General features: G+C 26.8%; 1 protein-coding gene across 2 annotated transcripts; it reads left to right on the plus strand.

Annotated features, from left to right (window-relative positions):
* Positions 1-63: 63 nt before the first annotated feature.
* Positions 64-21277, plus strand: LOC126834245 (intermembrane lipid transfer protein VPS13B-like). Of its 2 annotated transcripts, none has more exons than XM_050566027.1 (53): positions 64-261; positions 384-561; positions 863-920; positions 1238-1431; positions 2009-2362; positions 2978-3159; positions 3513-3686; positions 3779-3911; positions 3985-4096; positions 4967-5118; positions 5181-5311; positions 5462-5659; positions 5734-5863; positions 5934-6074; positions 6206-6403; positions 6617-6800; positions 6875-7010; positions 7309-7606; positions 7701-7948; positions 8006-8165; positions 8226-8445; positions 8978-9164; positions 9272-9598; positions 9669-10082; positions 10146-10435; positions 10670-10850; positions 10925-11107; positions 11191-11342; positions 11597-11853; positions 11934-12296; positions 12397-12599; positions 12668-12858; positions 12918-13008; positions 13072-13204; positions 13292-13414; positions 13480-13639; positions 13730-13849; positions 14457-14580; positions 14655-14949; positions 15041-15126; positions 15471-15664; positions 16221-16440; positions 16505-16675; positions 16742-16894; positions 16956-17155; positions 17258-17721; positions 17789-17980; positions 18093-18194; positions 18265-18398; positions 18486-18732; positions 18815-19749; positions 20383-20700; positions 20950-21277. In XM_050566027.1, the coding sequence occupies exons 1-53, from the start codon at positions 175-177 to the stop codon at positions 21145-21147; spliced, it is 11076 nt and encodes a 3691-aa protein (XP_050421984.1). In that variant the 5' UTR covers positions 64-174; the 3' UTR covers positions 21148-21277. The 2 variants fall into 2 exon arrangements, with proteins under 2 accessions (XP_050421984.1, XP_050421986.1); XM_050566029.1 differs by having other exon boundaries at positions 8006-8159.
* The last annotated feature ends 1077 nt before the right edge of the window (positions 21278-22354 follow it).

Below are 22354 nucleotides of genomic sequence, written 5' to 3' on the forward strand. Positions count from 1 at the left end.
GTAATCAGCAGGACCTGTATAATCAGCATTGAGTATACGGCATTTAATACAAACTAACTAGACACGTAAAAAGTTATTCTTTTTGAAATTTGGTACAAAATTGTAATTTACCAAAATCAATGATGTAATTGTGTAATTTGTGTAAATGATAAAGATAGAATTATTGTTTCTAAAATGTTTAGAATTGAATCTTATATTACTTCTATTATTTTGAGTTATGTAGAAAAATATGTTAAAAATTTAAGACGTCAAGATGCTCAGGTATATGTTTTATTTTTATTAATTTAAAATAAATAAATTTTAGTGATTTATAACGAAATTATAATAATATTATTTAGGAATTACTTTCTGATGTATTGTACACTAATTTAAATATATTTTAGGTGTCTCTGTGGGACGGAGAAGGTCTTTTCCAAAACTTAGATTTGGATTTAGATGTGTTAGAAGAAGAGCTAAATTTACCATTCATTGTATTAAGTGGACATATTAATCAGCTTTTAATTCGAGTTCCTTGGACAAAACTAGGGTCGGAAGCAGTCAAAATCACTATTGATACAATTGGTAAAAAAAAGACTTTATAATATTACGTTAATAAGTTATTGAACCCCTAACAATTGAGTTGTGGTATAAAAGGATTGAACAATTTTTTTTGTTATTTAATTAGAATACGCCCGTACATTCTTTTTAGTTAACTTTTGTAAACAATACATACAATTGGTTTTATAACAAAATAAAAAAAAAAATTATGTAAGATAGATCAAGTGAGTACAAATTACTCATGTCACCAAATGTTTATTATACATTTATGTTACAAATTAAATACTAGTATCAATTTGTTCATATTGTTCCCATCGTTTTTTAGAATGTGTGTTAAAATTAAAAACATCACACCAGGAGAAGACCAGAAAACCAGATAAAAGGTATGTTAACTTTATATTAATTTTATAAATTTATAATGTTGTATTCTAAAATGTAGATTTTATAAATATTTCATGTCTATAATAATTGATTTGAAACAATCCGGAATAAATTACCGATAAGCTACTTGGGTATGAAGGTTGTTTATAACCATGATACTTTATTTATGTTAATCGTGACATTAACGAGTTATTATTTAATTATTGTTTAACTTTCGATAAGTGTACACTGGGAAACACTATTAATACTATATTTTAATTTTATATATTTTTAATTTAATATTACAATAATATTACTTTTAAATGATTATAATTTACAGAAAAAGCACAGATTATGATGAGTTACCACCTCCCTCATATGTGCAGAGTTTAATAAACAAAATAATTGGAAATTTATCTATTACTTGTAATAATGTGATTTTGAAGTTTGTTGAAGATGATATAGTATTGTCTATGAATATAAAGTCAATAACATTTGATTCTTGCAATGAAAATTGGATTTCTGATATTATAGGTTAGTTTAAATTTATCATAATTAAGTATACAATATTTTCATCATCATTTAGTCGAACCTTGAAGGCCCAACGTTGCCATCATGAGATGATTTATTGAAAAAGTCGCTTTTTTGAATGGCCATTCAGTTCATCACTGTAGTGGGGATGGCGGTTTCTTTTCACTAGACAGTTTCTTGTCCACCAAATAAATCTGCCTAAATGTACCTTTAATAGAGAACGCTAACTTAACTGCCACCTTACTGACTCAACCAATTGTACTCCCATACATTTTATTTTACAAATATTTTTTTACTTATAAATGTAAAATGTTCTTTTATAAGTTGAAAAATTAACTAACTATATTAGTATACTAAGAGACATAATCGTGCAATTCTTTCCCCATTTGGTGAATTGGTATTTTTATTTTTTAAAAAGTGGTAAGGGGAGGGCAGGGGTAGTTACAAAAAATTAAAGAGAAAAGTTGTATGCATTTTTTTATTTAACAAATGTGTTATTATTTGAGTTACTTTTTGTATTAATTGGTAATTATTAACCAGTATTATAATAAGGTTTTAATATTTATAATTTTTTTTTCAGAATTAACACCAACTCAATTAATTTTAAGAAAGATAATTGATTTTTCTGATGTAACTATTTGTCTGGACAGAAGAAATGCTTCAGGATGCATAGAAACATATTTAGAACCTTTGCTGTATAAATGCTCAATGTCTATTCGATTATGTCGCATGTATCGATCCCCTCATTCAGTTCGACCTTATTCGACTCAAATAAATATGTTCTGCTCAAAAATAGCATTTACACTTACTGAACCTCAGTTACCAATGTTTTTAAGGTTGTTAACTATGGTGCTTGAATTTAATCGAACAGATACATCAGAAATTAATTATTGCACTGATGATGACAAAAGAAGTCCTAGCAGCTGTAGCTCAAGTAATTATTACGAGTATTTAACATTAAAATTTAAATCTTTTTCTAGAAAAATATACATTTATTTCATTCCGAGCTATTATATAATAGTTTATTAGGCTCATTTAAAGCGTAGTCAATAATTGTAATTTTGCTTGTCAATAACAACCACTCTAATTATTACAAGGATGAGAATGAGTGCTCAAGTGTGTAAGGCTACAGTATGTTAGCTCTATCCATAATTCTACACTCGGACAAGAGTGGACTATCTCTTAAGGTCTGTACTAGAAAGAGAGCGACTACCCTCATTCTCCTAGACTAAACTATGCCTAAAGCTTATTCTGGACCAATAAAGCTGTACAAATATATAAATAATAATAAAAATATAGTTTTTGTGTATATTAAATATTTGATATAAATTTAAAATCGATTATCAAACTTATATTAAACTATGTAGAATAAATACAAAATTGTGCATAATTCTATATTTTAAGATTACTTGGAAAGTCTAATTATTAAACATGTTTTATTTTTTATAGTTGCATTTAATATTAACATATTTTTTTTGTTGTTTCTGTTTATTTTATGTTTAAAAACATTTTTTTTTAAATATTGTTAAGTGATCATTATTGGTTATAGTTTCAGAATCAAACTTAAATCATAATGATGGTTGGGTTGATTGGATGTGGAGTTGGGTACCTAGTGTAACATTAGACAATGCAAACATTAATGATGCTTCATTCAGTTCTATAAACTCAATAATACACGGGCATACATTAAGTACAGGAATATACATAGAAACTCTTTTATTTATTTTTAAAGTAAGTATATTATCATAAATTATACAATTAAAATTTGTACTAAATAACACGGTGCTACAGTGATGCTAAACTTTTCAAGTGACCACCTAGTGCAGGTTTTAGGTCTGGTGGTGTCCCCAAAAAAATGTTTGAAATTTTTTTACACCCTCAAATTTTTTATACCTAAAATCAGTTTTCCCAAGAGAATTTAACGTTAAATTGAAATTTTGAGGGTGTAAAAATATTTTCAAACGCCATTTTATGTTGGATCCACCAGAGCTCAAACATAAATTAACACTATATTTTATATAATGGGAAATATGCTATAATATATTATGTGTTATTAGTCTTATATCTTAAATTTTGTCTTTTAGATAACATCAAAAAAAGCAAATGATTATAGGCCATTAATTCAAATTAATTGTTTTGGCACTATGTTTGAATTAATTTCGCATCATTCAGATTGGATAAATATTCGATTTGGAATGAGTAAATCTACCCTCGAGTCTTTAGGGTACTGTACATGTGGAGCTCAAGACTGTTATACGGTTTGTTTATTAATCATGCCATATTTATAACTAAAATATAAGTTAAATAAATTACTATTTTTAAAATAGTATAATTTTATTTTTCATTACAGAATACATATTTTTCATCAGGTTCAGAACAACAATCGTATTTATTGAATTCGTTATTTAATACAAATTTGTCATTTGATCCAAATTCTGATTTAAAAGAATTTTCCTTAGATCATCACTTAAATAAATATAGTGGTGAGTATTCCTAAGTAGTATTTTCAAATATATTTACAAAAGTTAGTAGCTTGACCCTTTGAACTTTTTACAGAAACAATTCTTTTAGAAAAAACGCCCGCATTTTCAATGGATTATTTGTCTACTCAAATTTATCATCCACAGCAACAAAGCTATGATGATAATGATGAAATTTCAAATTTTGTGTAAGTAATAATCATAATAAGTGGCTTTATTTTCCATTTTTCTATGATTTGAGGGGTTGTATGAATATTGATTGGGCGGAAACATGTGTCGGTGCTTGAGGGCACTGTTCAACTTTCAGCTAACCTTAACATTGTTCAATCCTAGCATTAGGTCTCTGGTGTAAGCTGACCATAATTATGAATTACCGAAACCTTCCTTTTTTTTAGTTAACTATGCTTGCTTGCAAGGGTGGCTCCAGGAGGGGGGCCTAGGTGCCGTGGCCCCCCTAGGCTCGTATTTAAAAAAAAATTTATACAGTTAAAAAATAAATTACATATTATACTATAAAATTGTTGTTTTTTTGTTATAAAGTTTTTTGAAAATTATGACTTGCCCCCCCCCCCAACCAAGTCCCTGGAGCCGCCCCTGCTTCCTTGCGCTAAGTTACCCAAAAACCAGCTATGATTCTCAAATATGTGAGAGGTTAACCAGTAAGCATGTTAGAATAGGAACTACAAGAATTTTTATCTGGCGTTTTTCTTTGATACATTTTTTTTTGTGTGGCCAGTGTAGATAAGTGGTGATGTTGGCTAAGACTTATATAATGTGGTCATCATTTCTACTCCTGGTACAGTGCTAAACATTTCTCGCGGTATTCCGAGACTACATGTGCCATCAATCGATTGCACGTACCCGTTTCCCAATAGGATCGACTACTAGTAGTGGCATTCATACCTAAACCTTTTAACTTAACAAAGATTGGTGGTACACTCTACTACCAACACAAAGTGAAAAGTGTTGCTAAGATCATCACAAAAATATTAATCTTGAAGACATTAAAAAAAAATTGTTTTGTGTATTATAAAATATAATTCTTATGTTTTTTATAGGACTGAAGAAAAATGTTTACTTCGGTTTGTCGCGGGACCAAGTGTTATGAATATTTCTTCGGGACTTATACACAGAATTGAATTTATTTATAAATTAATACTTAGCCATGATTCTAAATTTTTCACTTCACAGCCAGAAAATTCTCAAATAGGTAATAATATTTCAAATTTAAAAGTTACATCCTTAGTATTATTAATAAAAATGTTTGGATAGATGTGGAAGACAAACATAGTACTTTAGTTAATTCTAATGTTGAACTCATGGTGTATCAAATTACAATATTCAGTCCAGTCGTAAAAGTATTTCCAGCTTGCCATGTTCCATTATCTTCTCAGAAATACAGAGTAAGTTTTATTATTTTATTTTCATTATAATTACGCTTCAACTACCAGGTTAGCATGGGAGAATATTTTTTAATTAATTAATTTTAATCCTTAAAAAATGTATTAAAATTAATTATTAAAAAATATTCTCCCATATTTGTAACTTTACAGAAAAATCAAAAAACCTGCAATAAACAATTTGATCCAGCATTTGAAAACCCACCAGTAGCTGTCTTTGAATTAAAAGTTTTTGATTGCCGAATTGTCACACCAAAAAAAAAATCAATGTGGTTTTTATTGCCATCTAATATTGTACAAAATATCGCTGAAGAAAAGAAATCACAATTAAAAATTAGAACCATTTTCAGAGTAATAATACCATTATAATGCTTACAAATGTTTTTTTATATCACATAATATACAATTATCATGATTTTTTTCAGATAAAAGACATTTTACTCAACATAAATCTTCCTAAATCTACACAAAAATTGCTAAAAATTAATAATGTATCTTATAATACTACCACAGATTGTTTTCACACTTATAACTCTGATTCTATTTTAGATATTGGTAAAAAATTAAGTTTTTACTTTTTATAATTTTCAGTTTATTTTGATTATACTAATTGTATTGTACTTAGATATGATTACTGTTTCCACATCCAAAGAAAACTATTTGTTAATGTACTACATATTATACTCACAAATAATGTCCAATCATCGGCGTTTGATATATATAACTAATTATATTTTCAAATCTTCATTATTAAATGATGCCCCAGGTATTAATTTAACTAATTAATCTATATATTAAACAAATATTTGTTTATTATTCAACGAGGAATATAATTATCCCCCTATACCAAGTAAAATTGTAATTTATAATCACTGTTATTTTAATTTATTTTATTAGGTACAATTATACTAAAAATAACATTAGAAGGTGCGAAAATGTTTCATAAGTTGGACTGTCAAACAACATGTACTAAGATAATATTTAACAACTGCACTACTAAAATTGTAAATAACATATTGAATAAAGACAATGGAGAAAGTACAATTTTATTTTCAACTCCAGAGTTTATTCATAATTCTTTACCTTTTCTACATAGTAAGTGATAAATATAACTATATATAATATCTTTATTTTTAACTCTTATGAACAAGAATATATAATTTAGTATTTATTTATCCCTTTATGAAAATTACTTAATACTTAATAATTCGAATCAAATATTAATGAAATCAATATAAAACTTTTCATCTATAAACAATTTTTTAATCATTTTAATTACAAAAATACATTTTAGAATTTGTTTTTCAGTTATTCTGCAGACCCCATTTGAAAAAGACACTACAGCAATTCCATTAGTATTTTTAAAAGTTGGACAGTTGGATATGAATTTTGATCCATTATTTTTTGACTGGTTGGTTTATGTGCCAGAGATGTACAAAAAAAAAGAAATGAAAAAAAAAACATCATCAGTTTCTGACTTAGCATTTTTTAGGTTATTGTTTTACATTTTTTGTTCAATTAAATCTAATAGTTAAAAAATAACATAAGTACATGTTTTATTTACAGTGCTCCTAGTCGAAAAATATCAGAAACTAGTATTAGTAGTGATACAAAAAAGAAAACATCTAAGGCTTCTATCCAAAGTAGTGTTTCAGAAAATATTTCATTCCATTCAGCTAATTACATGCATTTAAAAAGCGAAGTAATTTACTGAAATATGTTTTTTTTAAATTATTATTAAGGCCTTTTTGTTAAGGCATTGCTAAATTTCAAATCATACATAATTAATATTTATTCTTAAAACAAATACCTAAAAGATATTATTCTATTGGTTTTTTATTAATTTTTTTACTTTTATAAAAAGTATAAAATATTTGATAAAAAATACATTGAAACAATACTACAGTTTTTTCCTTTTATTTTTTAGATCTAACATAATCACAATCGCTCAAATTATTAATTTGATTATTTATTTTGTAATTTTCATTAATTTATTCTAGTCAAAAGAAATAAGAATTGTTCGTTTATTTGACAAATGGAAATCATCGATTATATTTGCTGATATGTCTAAAGTTGCACTTTATTTCCCAAGCAAAACATTATCTACTTTGAAAAAAAATGCTGGTTGTAAGCATTTTGACTTGCATGAGTTACTTCAAATGTCAATTAACAATGGCAACGGATTACTTGTGCTGAAAATCTCTAGTATATCTTTAAAATGTGCAATACTTAAACAACATGTTGAACAGTATTTGAATATGTCGCCAGTTCGATTTCCCAATAATTTATGGTCTAACGGTAATAATCATATTATATATCATCTAGGAAGCATTTTTGTTTTTAAATAAAAATATTAGTCGTTGATTAATTGTAATAATACTGTTTCTTTTAGATGGTGTTTATTTTCCATGGGAACTTAATTTTTGCAAGTTGGAATGCTATACACTACACAATTCTTATGAAATAGCATTCAAAAAATCATATAAACATAAAGTGCAGCTTCTTTATCCGTTTAGTGCACTGTGTACTTTAGGTATTACAACACAAAGCCACGATAACGATGTTCAATCATTAAAAAGTCTCGCAGCATGCATACACTGTGATTCTGATCCTATTTCACTTTGCATATCAGAACAACAAGTAAATAAAAAAGTAAAAATCCAAAAAAATGTTTTTAATTAAAATTTATTTCATAAGGTTCGCCTTGTCGCTCATTTATTAAAAAGGCTAATTGATGTGTCCAAAGTCATATATTCAAATGTCCAGTATGGGACATTATTTAATCGTTCAGTGGCTCACGAAATGTCATCTATACCTGAAGATGAAGCTGTTGAAAGCAAAAAACATACAAGTACAAGTAGTTTTGTAATTTTTTTCTTATTAAAACACTGCATTATATATATTAACATTTTAACAGTTCAAAGCAAATTTGAAGAAACTATGAAATTATCGGGGTGGTTTCAGTGGACTCTAGCTCGTTTGTCATTTACTATAAGAAACAACCCCGAATATAATTCTTCGGAAAATATTAAACTTGTATTTAATTTAGAAGACGTCATTAGTTCACTAGACTTTGGATTATCATACAATAAATTAAAGTTGAAAGTGTCATCAGCTTCAATTCAACATTTTACTAAGTAAACATTTTTTTATTTATCAATATATATTTTTTAGCTTTGGTGCAAAGCATTTCAATTCATTCAGATCAATTTGATGTAAGACACGTTCATTTTTAGAGAAAATATTATTTTGTAGTTTTTTTAAAAATATTTTTGTGTGTTTTTTATAATATTATAAACTTTACGTAATTGGTGAAACAAAATTTTAATAGATTATTATCATTATTAAAAGTTAATATAATACATATGTTGACTTTTTTAATTTCATAAATGTGTAAATACATTTTTGTTATTAAAAGCACCCCAAAAAATAAAGACTTTGTCAATATACATTTACTTATATTTGGTAGTTTTTACCATCTAAAGTTTTGCATCAAAGTGTATATTTGAAATTGATTTTACCACATTTAGCTATTATAATTCTTTAACACTTATGACCTCTCCAACCTTAATATGTTCTGTTCCTACTATGCTCTGACTTCACTGTACTGTATTTTTATTATTAACTTTTATATTACATTTATTATTATATTTTTTTTTTTTAATGAAGAAACGTCAAAGAAGAACATTGGAAACATGGTCCATATTTAGGATTAATGCTTAAAGGTTATGATTCATTAAATAGCTCAAAAAACTCATCTAAGACTGATGGATTTTTAAATTTTACTTTAACACGAGCTTTCAAAAATTCTTTTCAATCAACCAAAACAAATAGAGACATCATATCACCTCACATGGTATTTATTTTATAATAATATATCTAAATCAAAATTTACAATCTATATCTAATACAAAATTATTACCAAGTAAATTTATTATATTAATTGACAAATTATTATTTAAGGTTGGCGATGAAATGTTCAAGTTGAATCATCAATTTATGAATGAATTTATAATGGAAATCGTAATTGAAGTGCAACCAATTGATATTGTTTTATCACCGTTCATTATTCATACATTTTTATCTGTTGTTGATCCTCTCATTAGTGTTTTGTTAGATTCAAAATACATGATATATTCTTCTTCTAATGACCAATATTTGGAATCGAAAAAAAAATTATCATGTTCTACATTACCGCTATTTTATTTAGATATAGCAATGATGCGTGTATTTGTGCCTATTTCATCGCCAAATTCTGAAATTCAAGATCAAGATACTATTATAATTCAAGTACTATATAATTTAAAAAGTAATTTTAGTTAATGCTTATGTAATAACATTAGATTTACATATTTTGTAGATAGATTCTATTAAAATAAACCAAAATCCTGAAAATCCAATTACTCGAACACCAATTAGAAAAGATTTATACATTGAAGCGGAAAAAAAAGGATTATTGACCATTCCTGGATCCATTATTGAGGACCGTCAATATCAAATAATGATTAATGATTTTTCTATTAGATGTGGATTTTGGGTTGATCTTAAGCAAGTTTTAGAAAATATTCAGTCTTTATCCACCTCAGATCCTGACCATCAGCCAAATGCTGCCTTGTTGTGGAATGAAGGAATAAGACCTAAATCTATAGGAAGTACAAATTTAGATGATGTTTACTTGTCAACTTTGTGCAACCGTTTATCATTTCATTCAGTTTTTGCTCCAGCTATTATATTCGAACCTGAAAACACTTTAGTTTGTGGCAGTTGGATTGAAGTGAGTATTTTATAAAAAGTATTATTATTATTTTATATTTATTATATAAAAATAATTTTGTAGGTGAACACACTTACTGAAATAAATGTGACAATATCAATAGAGCAATTTCGTTTATTAAACCTTTTATTGACTCAGTACAAAGATTATATTTTGAGTCATTTAAAAACAAGTACTATAAATCAAGAAAATTTCACACAAAATGCAACAAATTCAATAAATGAATCGGTAACTATCGATAGTGGCATTCACTCTACAGAAGATTCTTCAAAAATGTACGACAATGAATATAATTCAGTTTCGTTCACTGAAAATAAAATGTCTAGCTCAAATTTACCAACATCAGTAAAAAAGTAAATTAAATAAGTACCTGTTATATTATAACGTACTATAAAATTAAGAATGAATGCAGGACAATTTTATTTTAACCGCAACACAAATAACATTAAAATTGTATTGTTATTTTTGTCTGAGTGTTCTACTCATTTTCGCTTAGATTTATTGTTTATGTATGAGATAAATTTGTATAAAAACATCATTAACTAGCCTATAATTTTATAATTTTAATTATTAATAATCGTTTTCAGAAATAGCATAACAGAAAATAAAATTCCAATAGACATAATTATCACGGGTAATCAAATTAATTTAAATTTCTTCAACGTTGTAATAAAAAACAAATTCAGAGTGACTGAACCACTGTTGTATATCACCTTTCAACAACCACATGTCTTTTTTTCGGACACAAACAACTGTGAATCTTGTCAAGTAAGTGTTTTAATTTTCTTGTTAAAAGAATAAATCAATTTATAAAATAATTTTATTTGTATATTATTTTGTAGGTAATATTTTTCGATGTAGCTGTGTTTTTAGCACCGCCCAATACAAGTTGTGAAATCGATATACCTGACCCTAATATTTATTCTATTACGTTATTTGAAACTAAGTCCAATAGAACAGATGAGATTCCTTTAGCCTTTTTTACATTAAAAATGTCTTGTCCGCTTACTATTGGTCAATATAAAGTACTAAATAATTTCTACTTTTTAGTAGTATCTATTAATTTTTAATCATTTTATTTCTCTAATTTTGTTCATTTTTTTACTAGGTTGATTTGAATTTAGGACGAGCTATTTCTTTGTTACTAAACAAACAAAAACTGGATCATATGAAAAATCTTTTGGAAACTGTAACATCTATTTTAAATATAAATACTCTTACTGACACAAAGCTTATTAATATTGGTAACATTGGTGTTAAGTAAGTATACATTTAATGCATGTCTTTAGAAAATAATAATTTCACCTCTTCTAATTTTTTTCCTAATTTCTGATGAGAATTGGATTACTAAACTTTTAATAGAGAATAATATATCTGACGGTGCTCGCCTGGTTAGATTAAATTGTTAATGCCTGTAGTTTAGTTTATTCTAATTCTGAATAGGTTATTGTTGGTTTAGTCTGATTATTGGTCAGTTCATGAATTATTATTGCTAATTTACGGTCTTTTTGTAGATCTTTTGATAGCGAAAGTTTAAACAATCCTGGCAAAAATAAATCTATTGGACCTCAATATGCGGCTAATGATTTTGATTTGAATAAATATAAAGACATTACGACAGTGGCTGATGAAATAAGTGAAATAATCGCCGAAAATCCAATCGAATCTCCAATGGTATCGAGCCCACAAGAAAATCTTTGGTATTCAAAACCTTCTGTGATATCTTTAACAACACAACAGATTTTTTTACTTCTGACAACAAAACACAATGGTACTACTTATTTTGTTAGACTTAACTTGTTATACTTTACCTAAATACTTTTTATATTTATAATAATATTTTGTTTCTAGATAATATTATATTTAGTATTGAAAGTGTTTATTCAAAACTCAATTCATTATGGAAAATGCCATCAGAACGTTTAAATGGGGAAATAACGTTGAATAGTATGACAATTTCTGTTGGCCACGACTGGCCAAATATACAAACAAATGATCTAGTATTACATCCTTGGACAATGTCTGTGGAAATAAATTTGTCATCAGATTCGTGGATTCCTAAATATTATAGGCCTTCTAAACATATAAAAATCACGTCGGATTTCATATCTGTTGATATGTCACCCAGTCATTTTGAAACCTTAAAATTAATCCTGAATGAATTTAAATATTTAATAGATTTCAATAAAAATAAAAAAGAAAATGAAAACCTTAGTAAGTTGTACATCAATTAGTATGTTGTTAAAAAATAAATGAAAATTTTCAGTATCATAATATTTAATTTAACAATTATTTTACACTCTTGGTTAACTAGATTCTGAATCTGACGAACAATTTTACCAAGATGATCTTAGGGCTGGTGCATTCCATTTTATTGAATCTGACAACTCTGAATTACCTTTACCCTATCAAATCTTTTTTACCGAAAATGTCAACAATAATCCACCAAGAATAACATGGCGATATCCTCAACCTAGAACTTTAACTAAAATCGAAGTACAGCCATTTCCTATGGAGGTAAGTAAATTAATATTTATTCTAATAATATTTGCTGTAAAATTTGAATTGTTTTATGAAAAATTAAGGTTGATGTAGACATTGAACTACATTTGCAATTGTACGACGAAATACAGCATTGTTTTAGAGAATATACAAATTTTACATTTCCAAAAGATGATTCAATGTTGTTAAGACTTGATTCTTTGCAAACTGTATCAAATGTATGGCGTATTACAATGAGTAATTCGTGTGCACTTAATTTACCTCTACAAATCAAGTATTATGTAACACAATTTAATACATTACTAGACACTAAAACTGTCATCGCTGTTTTAGAAGTTTGGCTGGATGTCTTCGCGTTGATTCTTATTTTTCTCCTAGTTTGGTACCATATTTGCAATTTTCGTTATCAACACAAACAATAAAAGTAAATTCTCTAAACTATTAATTAGTATAAAATAATAATAATTATTTTTTTTTTTTTTTTTAGGCAAATATTTCTTATAGTATTAAAAAAAAAACTAATCTTCCAAGATATGATTGCATTTCTGAAGTTCCGCCAAAACATAAATTAGTGTTGTTTATTTTAGATCAAGTAAATATCGGCTTTAAAATTCAAGAAGGTATGTATAATTATATTAAATAAGATAATATTAATATCATCTTGTATTTTTATTATATTTTATAAAAATGTATTTAATTTTAAACAGGGGAAACGAGTACATCAGCTCAAGCTCATGTTAAAATTGAACTGTTGAATTATGGTACATTAACTCAGATACCAATTTTTAAATTATTTTGTTTATTTACTAGTCTTCATACAATCAAACCAAGTATGATAAATAACTAGTTGTCTAATGCGTAATCATCATAGTAGTAATATTAAAAAAAAATTTAGTACCAGATGTCCAGTACAACATTCAAACTGGACCAATTGCATGCCAACTGGGTCCCAGTATTATAAATTCTTTAAGGGCGGCTATAGATTTATGGAAAAATGATTTGGTTGATATTACCACACCTTATCTTATTTGCAATGACACCAATTTTTCAATAACGTTTGTATATTTTACTTCCATCATATCTTATAGTTCTTTCTAAGATACATACTAATTTAATTTTACAATAATAATTATTCATCCATGTAGATTTGGACAAGCTAATACTAATGAAACTGTGACGCTAAATTGTCTTCAGTGTTATCAATACACATGGTGCGTGCCATCCAAGAGTCCTCAATTAAAAATTGCTATTGGAAATTCTGACAAGTAATAACATTAGTTTTAATAATTTTGTAGCATTTATAATTGTTATCAATCTGTTAATTTATAATTTATAAAAGTGGCTTGAATCAAAAGGGTTGCAGTATGACTGCTATCTTTACATTTTTAAACTATAATTTTATTAGGTATTATTATTAACACTGAATAGGAATTACGTGTCTAATAAGTGACTCGTTCCTTCTGGAAAAAACCTTGTCTACAAGGTGTTAGGGAGATTTTCTTTTAAAGATAATTTCAACCTTAAAATACAATTTTTTGTGTCACTCTTGGAATCATTATAAAAAATAAGTTGTACAAAATTGTCTGACTGCTGTTTAAAATAAAAGTCAACATGTGCCAAGACCCTCATAGTAGATATTGCCTTAAAACCATTTTATATTTAGTTTCATATTATGTTACAGTTCAGAATAACATTTTTTTGAATGAACAAATTAAAAACGTTCTTTGTAAAGTTCAAAGAATGAGTAACTTTTGACATTCAGTTTAGAATATTGGGTTTAAACAAATTTGTTTAAAATCCAAATTTATAATGTTCAACTGGATTAACTTGGAAGTATAAATATATTTATTTTGTAAATTGTTTTTTTGTTAGCTTATCATGGAGTGATGAGTTTGCTATACTCCCTGACAATTTATTGTCGTTTACAATAAATAATGGTAACGGAGAGATTTATTCACTAATAGTGTCCACTAAAACTATATCTGCCACAATCAAAGTATACCAAACAAATATATTAAATAATTTATGCAAATAATGACTTATAAATGTTAAACATTTTTATTATTTTAGGTTGTTGTATCTAGTCAATTGAATATTTTAAACAAAACACATTATTTTTTGGATGCTCGATTAGCAAAAATTAAACAATGTGATGGACAAAAAAATATTAACCAACATTTAGTGTTTGAAATGTTATCTGTACAGCCCGGAAATGTATCACCATCAATAGCATTACATGCAGGACTTAAAGTTACGCTTAAATTACGTTTTTTTTCTTCCAATTTCGATGGCCCATGGTCAGGGCCTATTCCATTACATTCAGTCGAACCAATAAATGGGAATCAAAATTCTTGGCTTGTTAAAAGTTTGTATTTTTTCCATTATCATATACCTAATTTTTTATAACCATTAATAAACTATCAGTTGACCAACAAAAATCATAAAATGTTTTATAGTTCCGAAAAAAGAAAATATTAAACAGTTTCGAAGTGTTTGGTGTCATTTATTCATTGAACATGTTAACAAAATACCACGTATTCTAGTAAGTAAAAAATATCTCAACTAATCGAATTCCAACAGCAATTATGCTTTGTTCTAATTTTATAACTAATATATATTACAAATTCTCAATAAAATATTGGCTAGAATCAAAAATCTTTTAAAATAGAAAAATTATATAAAAACAATTTTTTAGCATTCCTAAAATGTTATAGAAGCTAAAAACAATAAAATGAGATTCCTTAGGATCTATCCCTTGTATAACTTCTATAAACCTGTATAAAAAGAAATTTATATAATGTAATAATATACAAAAATATATTGAATTTATTGATACAATATACTTGGTTAGATTCTAAATATCTAACAAAATATGTTATTATATAGATTTTAATAATGCCAATGTATGTGGTTCATTCGTATTTGCCGTACGATACGTTATTGAACTTTGAATTGGCTGAAAATAAATTTGAACGCAGTACTGTTGTTCAAGTAAAATCTGCTATTGACATAAAGGATGTACAGCCTATTGATTTACCAGGCACAATGAAAGATATTTACAAACTAACATTTAAATTGGAGTAAGTAAAGTTAAAAACAATTTTTTTATTATTATTTAAATTTAAACATTTAAGCTCTCAAAAATCTGAAATTTGCTAGGTATATTTATTTAAAGTTTATTATTTAATTCTTAAGGTGTATTTTCTATTTAATTTTTTTTCCTTTAAGTAACATACACTTGTATATGTACATTTTTTATTCAATTTTTATTGTCATAAAGGTATTTTAGATTGTTTAAAATTTTGAATAGATACCTTTATCTATGTCCTGATTTCTTACGAGTTTTGTATTAATTTAAAAGTGTATTTGTCGTATTGTAACAAAACATAACATATTGTTTTCTATAAATAATATATAAACAGATAATAATTTATTATTTGTGGAAAACAAACTAATTGAAATATTGCTTATTATTAATTATTAAATTTTGCTCAACATTGTCCCCAGTTAAATAAGTAATAATTGTTTATTTCTTTATAAAATGTTATTATGTTTAATTATCTCATCACAACAAATTAACACATATGACTATGATTAAACGGAAAGTTTTATTGTTATTTTTTAAAAATATTTTAGTGAAGAATCTTCTGAATCTAGTCCACCAGTGTTGATATCATATTATAATGATATTGATAGTCAAGAAACTATAACTGACAACAGTTTCACGATTGAAGAACTTTTAAATGGTAAATATACAACAATGGAATCAGACACAAAATGGCCATTTGTTGGTACTCAGTTCGATAATGTCAAGTGGAAACAAAATAATATACCCGATACTCAAACAACAGTTAAAGTAATTTTGTTACATTATAAATTATCTATTTATGAACTTCTCATATCATTTATGCATCATATAGGTACAACACTATGGAAATATTGACTTTGCTAACGGTTCAACCAGAATCATTAAAATACAACCCTGGGCTTTAATAATAAATACATCTGGACAAATTATTACCTTGTCTAATTCATCAAATGCTCTTTGTACCTTAGAAAATTACTGCGTTGTAGCTCCGCCAATTATTGAGGTGGATAACTATTGTTTTAAAATTAGGCATACAGTTTTTTTTATATACTAACTTGTGTATTTTTAGGGTACTTTTTACATTGATATCAATATTAACTCTACAATTCATCGCTCAGAACCCCTCCAACTATCAGACAGTCAATCGTTTTATATGCCTCATGTCAATGGTTTAATTCCTTTAAATGGAAATTCATCAATAGTTATAAATTGTGGAAATTCAGTGAGTTTTTTTTTAATAAAACTAAAATATAAAATGTATTAATTTTGAATAATAAATTTAGATTGGTCACCTGAATATCAGCTCTTCACAGCATAATAATATGAGAACTGTTCATATTCAAAGTTTATACCTAGCTTCTAATCATAGTTCAATTGATTTAAGTATTTTAACTGTATGTTCTAATCCGTTGTCTGATAGCTTAAGCATACCAGAAAATTTGATTACACATTCTATTTATTTACCTCAAAATTATGATGATTTGTAAGTATATATATTATGTATATGTATTTGTGTTAAAGACAATGAATATTAAATTTTACAAACAAATTACAAAACTGCAAAAAATATTTTCATTATTTTTAGATGTAAACCTTTATCATTGTGGACTTTGGTTGGTAAAGAAAGTAAGCATAATGAAGAATTAGTTCAGTATGCAATTCTTATTTCCAATGGATGTGCAAGCTGTCCAATAAAATTGTCAGAACTATTAAATGAAAAAAATCCGTTACCTGTATTATTCTCCTCTTGTGATTCAAATCCATTAATCTGTGTTACATTACTAGAGCAAGATAATCAATACTTTTTTACCATTTACAATCAACCTTATCCACAAATAGTCGTTTACAATTTTTGTCCTGTATCTTTGACAATTGCAACTGCAAAAAAATCTAAAAACAAAGTAAAAGAACCCGTACTGTTCTCATCAGATTGGAATTGGATGTTTATAGTTTCATCCGGGAAAAATGCTTTTCTCTCATTTCCATACACAGTTGCAATTAAACGATTTCCCAAGTTACTAATTGGAATTAACGAAAATTCATTTAAAGGTTTGTATTAATTTTGGTTATACAACTAACTAATATAAGTAAACAAAACTTGATCACATATTTTTAGGCTGGTTTGCCAATATAGAGTTGAACATCTGTGAAAGTAGGCTGATACCTGTTCCTGGCCAAATGAATGACATAAAAGTATCAATAAAAAAGAAGGCCTTGACTTTACATGTAGTTTTTAAACCTGCTGCTCAGTTTGAGTTTTCTGCCAATGAGGTTCGCTTACGATTAGCCAAAAACAATCAAATTAAAGGTACACATACAAAATGTATTTATATATATATATATATATATAATATATAATATATAAATTAGTACAATATTAGTATATATTATTTCACTTTAAATATTCTTAACAATTTCAGATACTTCGTCTATAAACGATGAACTTTTAAGTAACAACAAGTGTGATAACGATAATGGAACAACGAGTTATTCTCAAAATTCAATTCCATCAACTCTCAATAGTAAGTATATATTATGCCTATATTATGTATACTTCTTATCAAATAAATTGTTATTTTTATATTTTTTTAGGTTTATGGCCATCAATAAAATGTCATTTTCACACATTCGTGTTTACCCTTTTTATTGATGATTTTGGATATAATTCAAAAGCAATAATGGCTATAACATTAGATAATATTGCAGTTACTTTAAATGAAGTTAACGTAAATATTTTGTTTATTGTTGATTTGTGTTGTTTTTAATTTATGTTGTTACATCTTGTTTATTCCTACAAAATTGTTAATGTTTAGGAGACCACTAAAGAAGAAATGGAACTAACTATTTCGGTTAACAATGTACAAATCGATAACCATGCATTTATTGATGGACATTATGACTTTCCAGTAGTATTAGTTAAACAAAAGAAAAACATTGAAGATATATACTGTGATACTAGTTTTGTAAAACCGCTTTCTCAAATAATAAACAATTTAAGAAGATTAGATTCAGCTGTAACCGTGAAGTTAGTACTGGACAAGACTGATCAGTTGACATTTGGTAATCTAAATTTTTTTTACGTCTATAATTATTGATTATTGTATTTGAGTATCTAATGTTTTTTAAAACTTTAAAATTTTAGCTGTATTAGATTTGGAAATAACTCTATTCACATTTGAAGCGTTTATTGAAGATCGTTATTGTTATTTCATCTTAGAAACATTGAAAAGTTTCAAATCAACATTATCTACAATAAAACAAAATAATTACGTGCCAGATAATTTTGTTCCACTACATTACATGGTGTTGGCACATTCTCATGAATACCGTAATCCGTTGGTATTCAGAAATTTTATTATAAAACCATTTAAAATTATGATAAGCCTCCACACATCTACAACATTTTATGTTGCATTGGATCGTTCTCCCTTGGATTTTGCCGAATTTTCAAAGATAAACTTAATGGCTTCGTCATATCAACTTGGTCGAAGTTTGTCATTGCATTATTTCTTGAACGCAATGTACGGTACAGGTTGGGCATTAGGTTCATTGGAATTCTGGGGTTCACCTGGCGGTCTTGCTCGTTCGGTAGGAACTGGCTTGTACGATTTTGTTTCTTTATCAGCCCAAGGCATGACGGAAGGACCTAAAGAATTTTTCGTTGGTGTTCTAAGTGGTTCTGCATCTCTGGTTAAACACGTTACAACCGGAGCACTATCTTCAGTTACAAAATTTGCATCAAGTTGGTCGAGAACATTCAACCGATTAACACTAGAAGTAGAAGATCTAGAAGAAATAGAAGAAATTCGGCGACTGCGGCCACAAAATTTATCACAAGGAATAATTCAAGGACTTAGTGAATTTGGAATAAGTTTACTAGGAGCTGTTGGAGGGTTGGTCAATCACCCTATCCAGTATGCAATTCAAGAAGGTCCAGAGAGAAGAAGAGGATTTGTCAACACAGTTGCAATAGGTTTGGTTGAAGCTATAACAAAGCCAATAAGCGGAGCTGCTGAGTTTGTGGCCATGACGGGAGAGGGATTTTTGACCGGTGTTGGATGGATTAAAACTCCCCAAGTAAGATACTTATTATATGGAATTAAGTAAAAATAAATTGATTCTAGTTTTCAAAGAAGAAATTCTATTTGTCATAATAATGATAATTTAAAAAATGTACTTCAACAATTTCATTGCATAATGCATCAATTTTTTTCATTTGTTGGTACAAAATTAAGAGGATATTAGTATTATTTCATAAATATACTAATTACTATATTTAGCTGTAAATTTAAGTACAAATTTTTTTGTAAATAAAATAAATATTATTATTTGTTAATTTAGGTTTTTAAATTATTGTGCTAAGTGGCTACATAGAAGGGAATTTTGGGATAAATCCCTCCCAGGCAAATAAAAAAACCTTTATTTTTAATTTTATTATCCTAATAATTATTTAAACCATTAGTTTTGTTTTATTAAATTATTAAATCTCTATTTTTAATATTTAAGTACTAATTATTATTTTTAAAAACTTAATGGGTGTTCTACCACTTGACTTGCTGAACTAAGCACCCACGTTTTTTTTTGTATTAGAGTAATATGAACCCCTCCCCCTTATATTCATACATTGATCAATGTATGCACACTACTAATCGTATTTGAAAAATATAATTCATTTATAACTATCGTAATATAAATGTTTTCTTTTTACAGTTGCGATCAATCCCACACAACAGTAATTTAGCGTTCGGGACATCAGAACTCAGATACTCTTGGTTGATTTTAAATAAGCATTTAAGCCTTAATGAAAAGATACTTTTGATATGTGATGCAACCATGGATAATTTTGACCGTGAACAAAAGTTATTAGAATTTACAATAGTCTTAACAGATAAATGTCTGTTTTTAATCAACGACTTTAAAAACATACCACCAACTGTGCAACGTTTATCAATAACTCAAATAGTTACTCCTTGTTTAAGACACAGAGATCCTACGTTAGTTACATTTACTATATGCACATCAGCACAGGTTAGTATGAAAAGATTTTAATATTTTTCATAGTACAGTAAAAAACCTGTGAGACAAAGTCACTTATTATGCAGTTTTTTGTTTGATTCACTAAAATATACATACTAAACAATGTGGCAGGACTATACTCAAATTCAGTCTAATACAAATTACCCGTTTCTTAAGGGTCTGTTTTAGACAAGTTCCACTATATCTAAATTATGTTTACTGTTATAAATTATAAATACATTTTTTTTTTTATAACTATAGAATAATGCGACATATGCTCGTGTGGCAGATTATGTACGCAAGTCTCAGACCTATTTGAATGTAGAATCCAGATCAGAAGTAGAAAATGAAGACCAAACGCATAGATTTATGGTGAACCCTCAAATCCGTAATCATTTACTCAGCTTTATAGAATTCCTTAAACGACATAACCAAAATAAAGGATATGCTGTTATATAGTTAAATCCTATCAATTGTATGTGTAAATGTTATTTACAAATAATCAATTTGCAAAGTTATTGTATTATAAAGATCTGTGATACCCATATTTATTAATTATTACACTAAATATAGATTATAGTAAATTATTATTATGTGATTATATAATGTAAATCATAATTTTGAAAGTTTTGTATTTTATAAAAAAAAAAAATTGATGTTTTATTTATAATTTTTAACAAATTAACTACAATGATACTATCTGAAAATAGTATTTATATTTATTGTATGTGTATATCTGCCTATTTTATTGTAATATATCATGTTAGTTTTAAAAGTAAATCTATTATCTAAAGAAGTTCGCTGATGAACAAAAAATTAATCTAATGAAAATTCTATAGTTATCCTTTTTAAATGTAACGTATATTTTACCTATGTTTTATCACACTAGTCAACACATTTTGTACCAAATTTGTCATTTTAAATGTCAATTTTATATACTTGTTATGGTATGTTTCATATTTTAGTCTAAGCAGCTATATAAAATATATAGGAATATATATGTGATACAGAAAGTAAAAAGAGAATGTCAGTAAAGTTAATTTTGAGAAAAATGCCAATACATTGCTAAACTAAAATAAGTTGGTATCCCGTGCTAATGGCCTTCGTGTGTATTAGTAGAATAAATTAATAACGTCTAGATCAAAATAAAAAAACAATGGGCGTTGTACTGTAAAGTAAAATATAGTGTTTATATTTGAAGAGCGTCAAAAGTTGTAATATTTAACACTATGTAATAAATTAACCATTAATGAATTATTTATTAATTAAAAGTACTGAATAATGTAGAATAAATCCTGGTTCACTCTTTAAACGTAGTTATATTCTAAAAGAATTGCTTAGATCAGTTTTGAATGTGTTTTGGTGGCTTCCACGTTTTCCTGATGTTTCTGCATAGCCCAGCTGATAATGCTCGATCGTGTTCGTCTGTGTTCTTTACTTATTTACTAAGTTAATAAAGTATAAATTGTTGTACTTTATTTTATGTCCAATGAATAAATATTTTATAATAAAATTGTTGTATACATCGTAAATATAAAAACAAATAGAACTGATGAATCGCAAATTTATTAATAGTCAAAAATCGATAACATTTATAATTAATTAATTTTTATATAATTAAATATTAAAAAAAAATACTATAATATATAGTACTGTATAAATGCAA

This window comes from Adelges cooleyi, unplaced genomic scaffold (genome assembly GCF_023614345.1).
Source record: "Adelges cooleyi isolate 19-005CV unplaced genomic scaffold, UGA_ACOO_1.1 ACOO_flye_CR_arks_rails_tigmint_CR_PRNA_21, whole genome shotgun sequence".
NCBI lineage: Eukaryota > Metazoa > Arthropoda > Insecta > Hemiptera > Adelgidae > Adelges > Adelges cooleyi.

Bases quoted from the DNA above. Each gene is read 5' to 3' on its own strand.
- LOC126834245 (XM_050566027.1), top strand. From the start codon at position 175: ATGTTTAGAATTGAATCTTATATTACTTCTATTATTTTGAGTTATGTA. The intron at 3,687-3,778 runs GTTTGTTTATTA...TTTTCATTACAG, and splicing joins GAGCTCAAGACTGTTATACG to AATACATATTTTTCATCAGG. The intron at 18,733-18,814 runs GTAATCTAAATT...TTAAAATTTTAG, and splicing joins GACTGATCAGTTGACATTTG to CTGTATTAGATTTGGAAATA.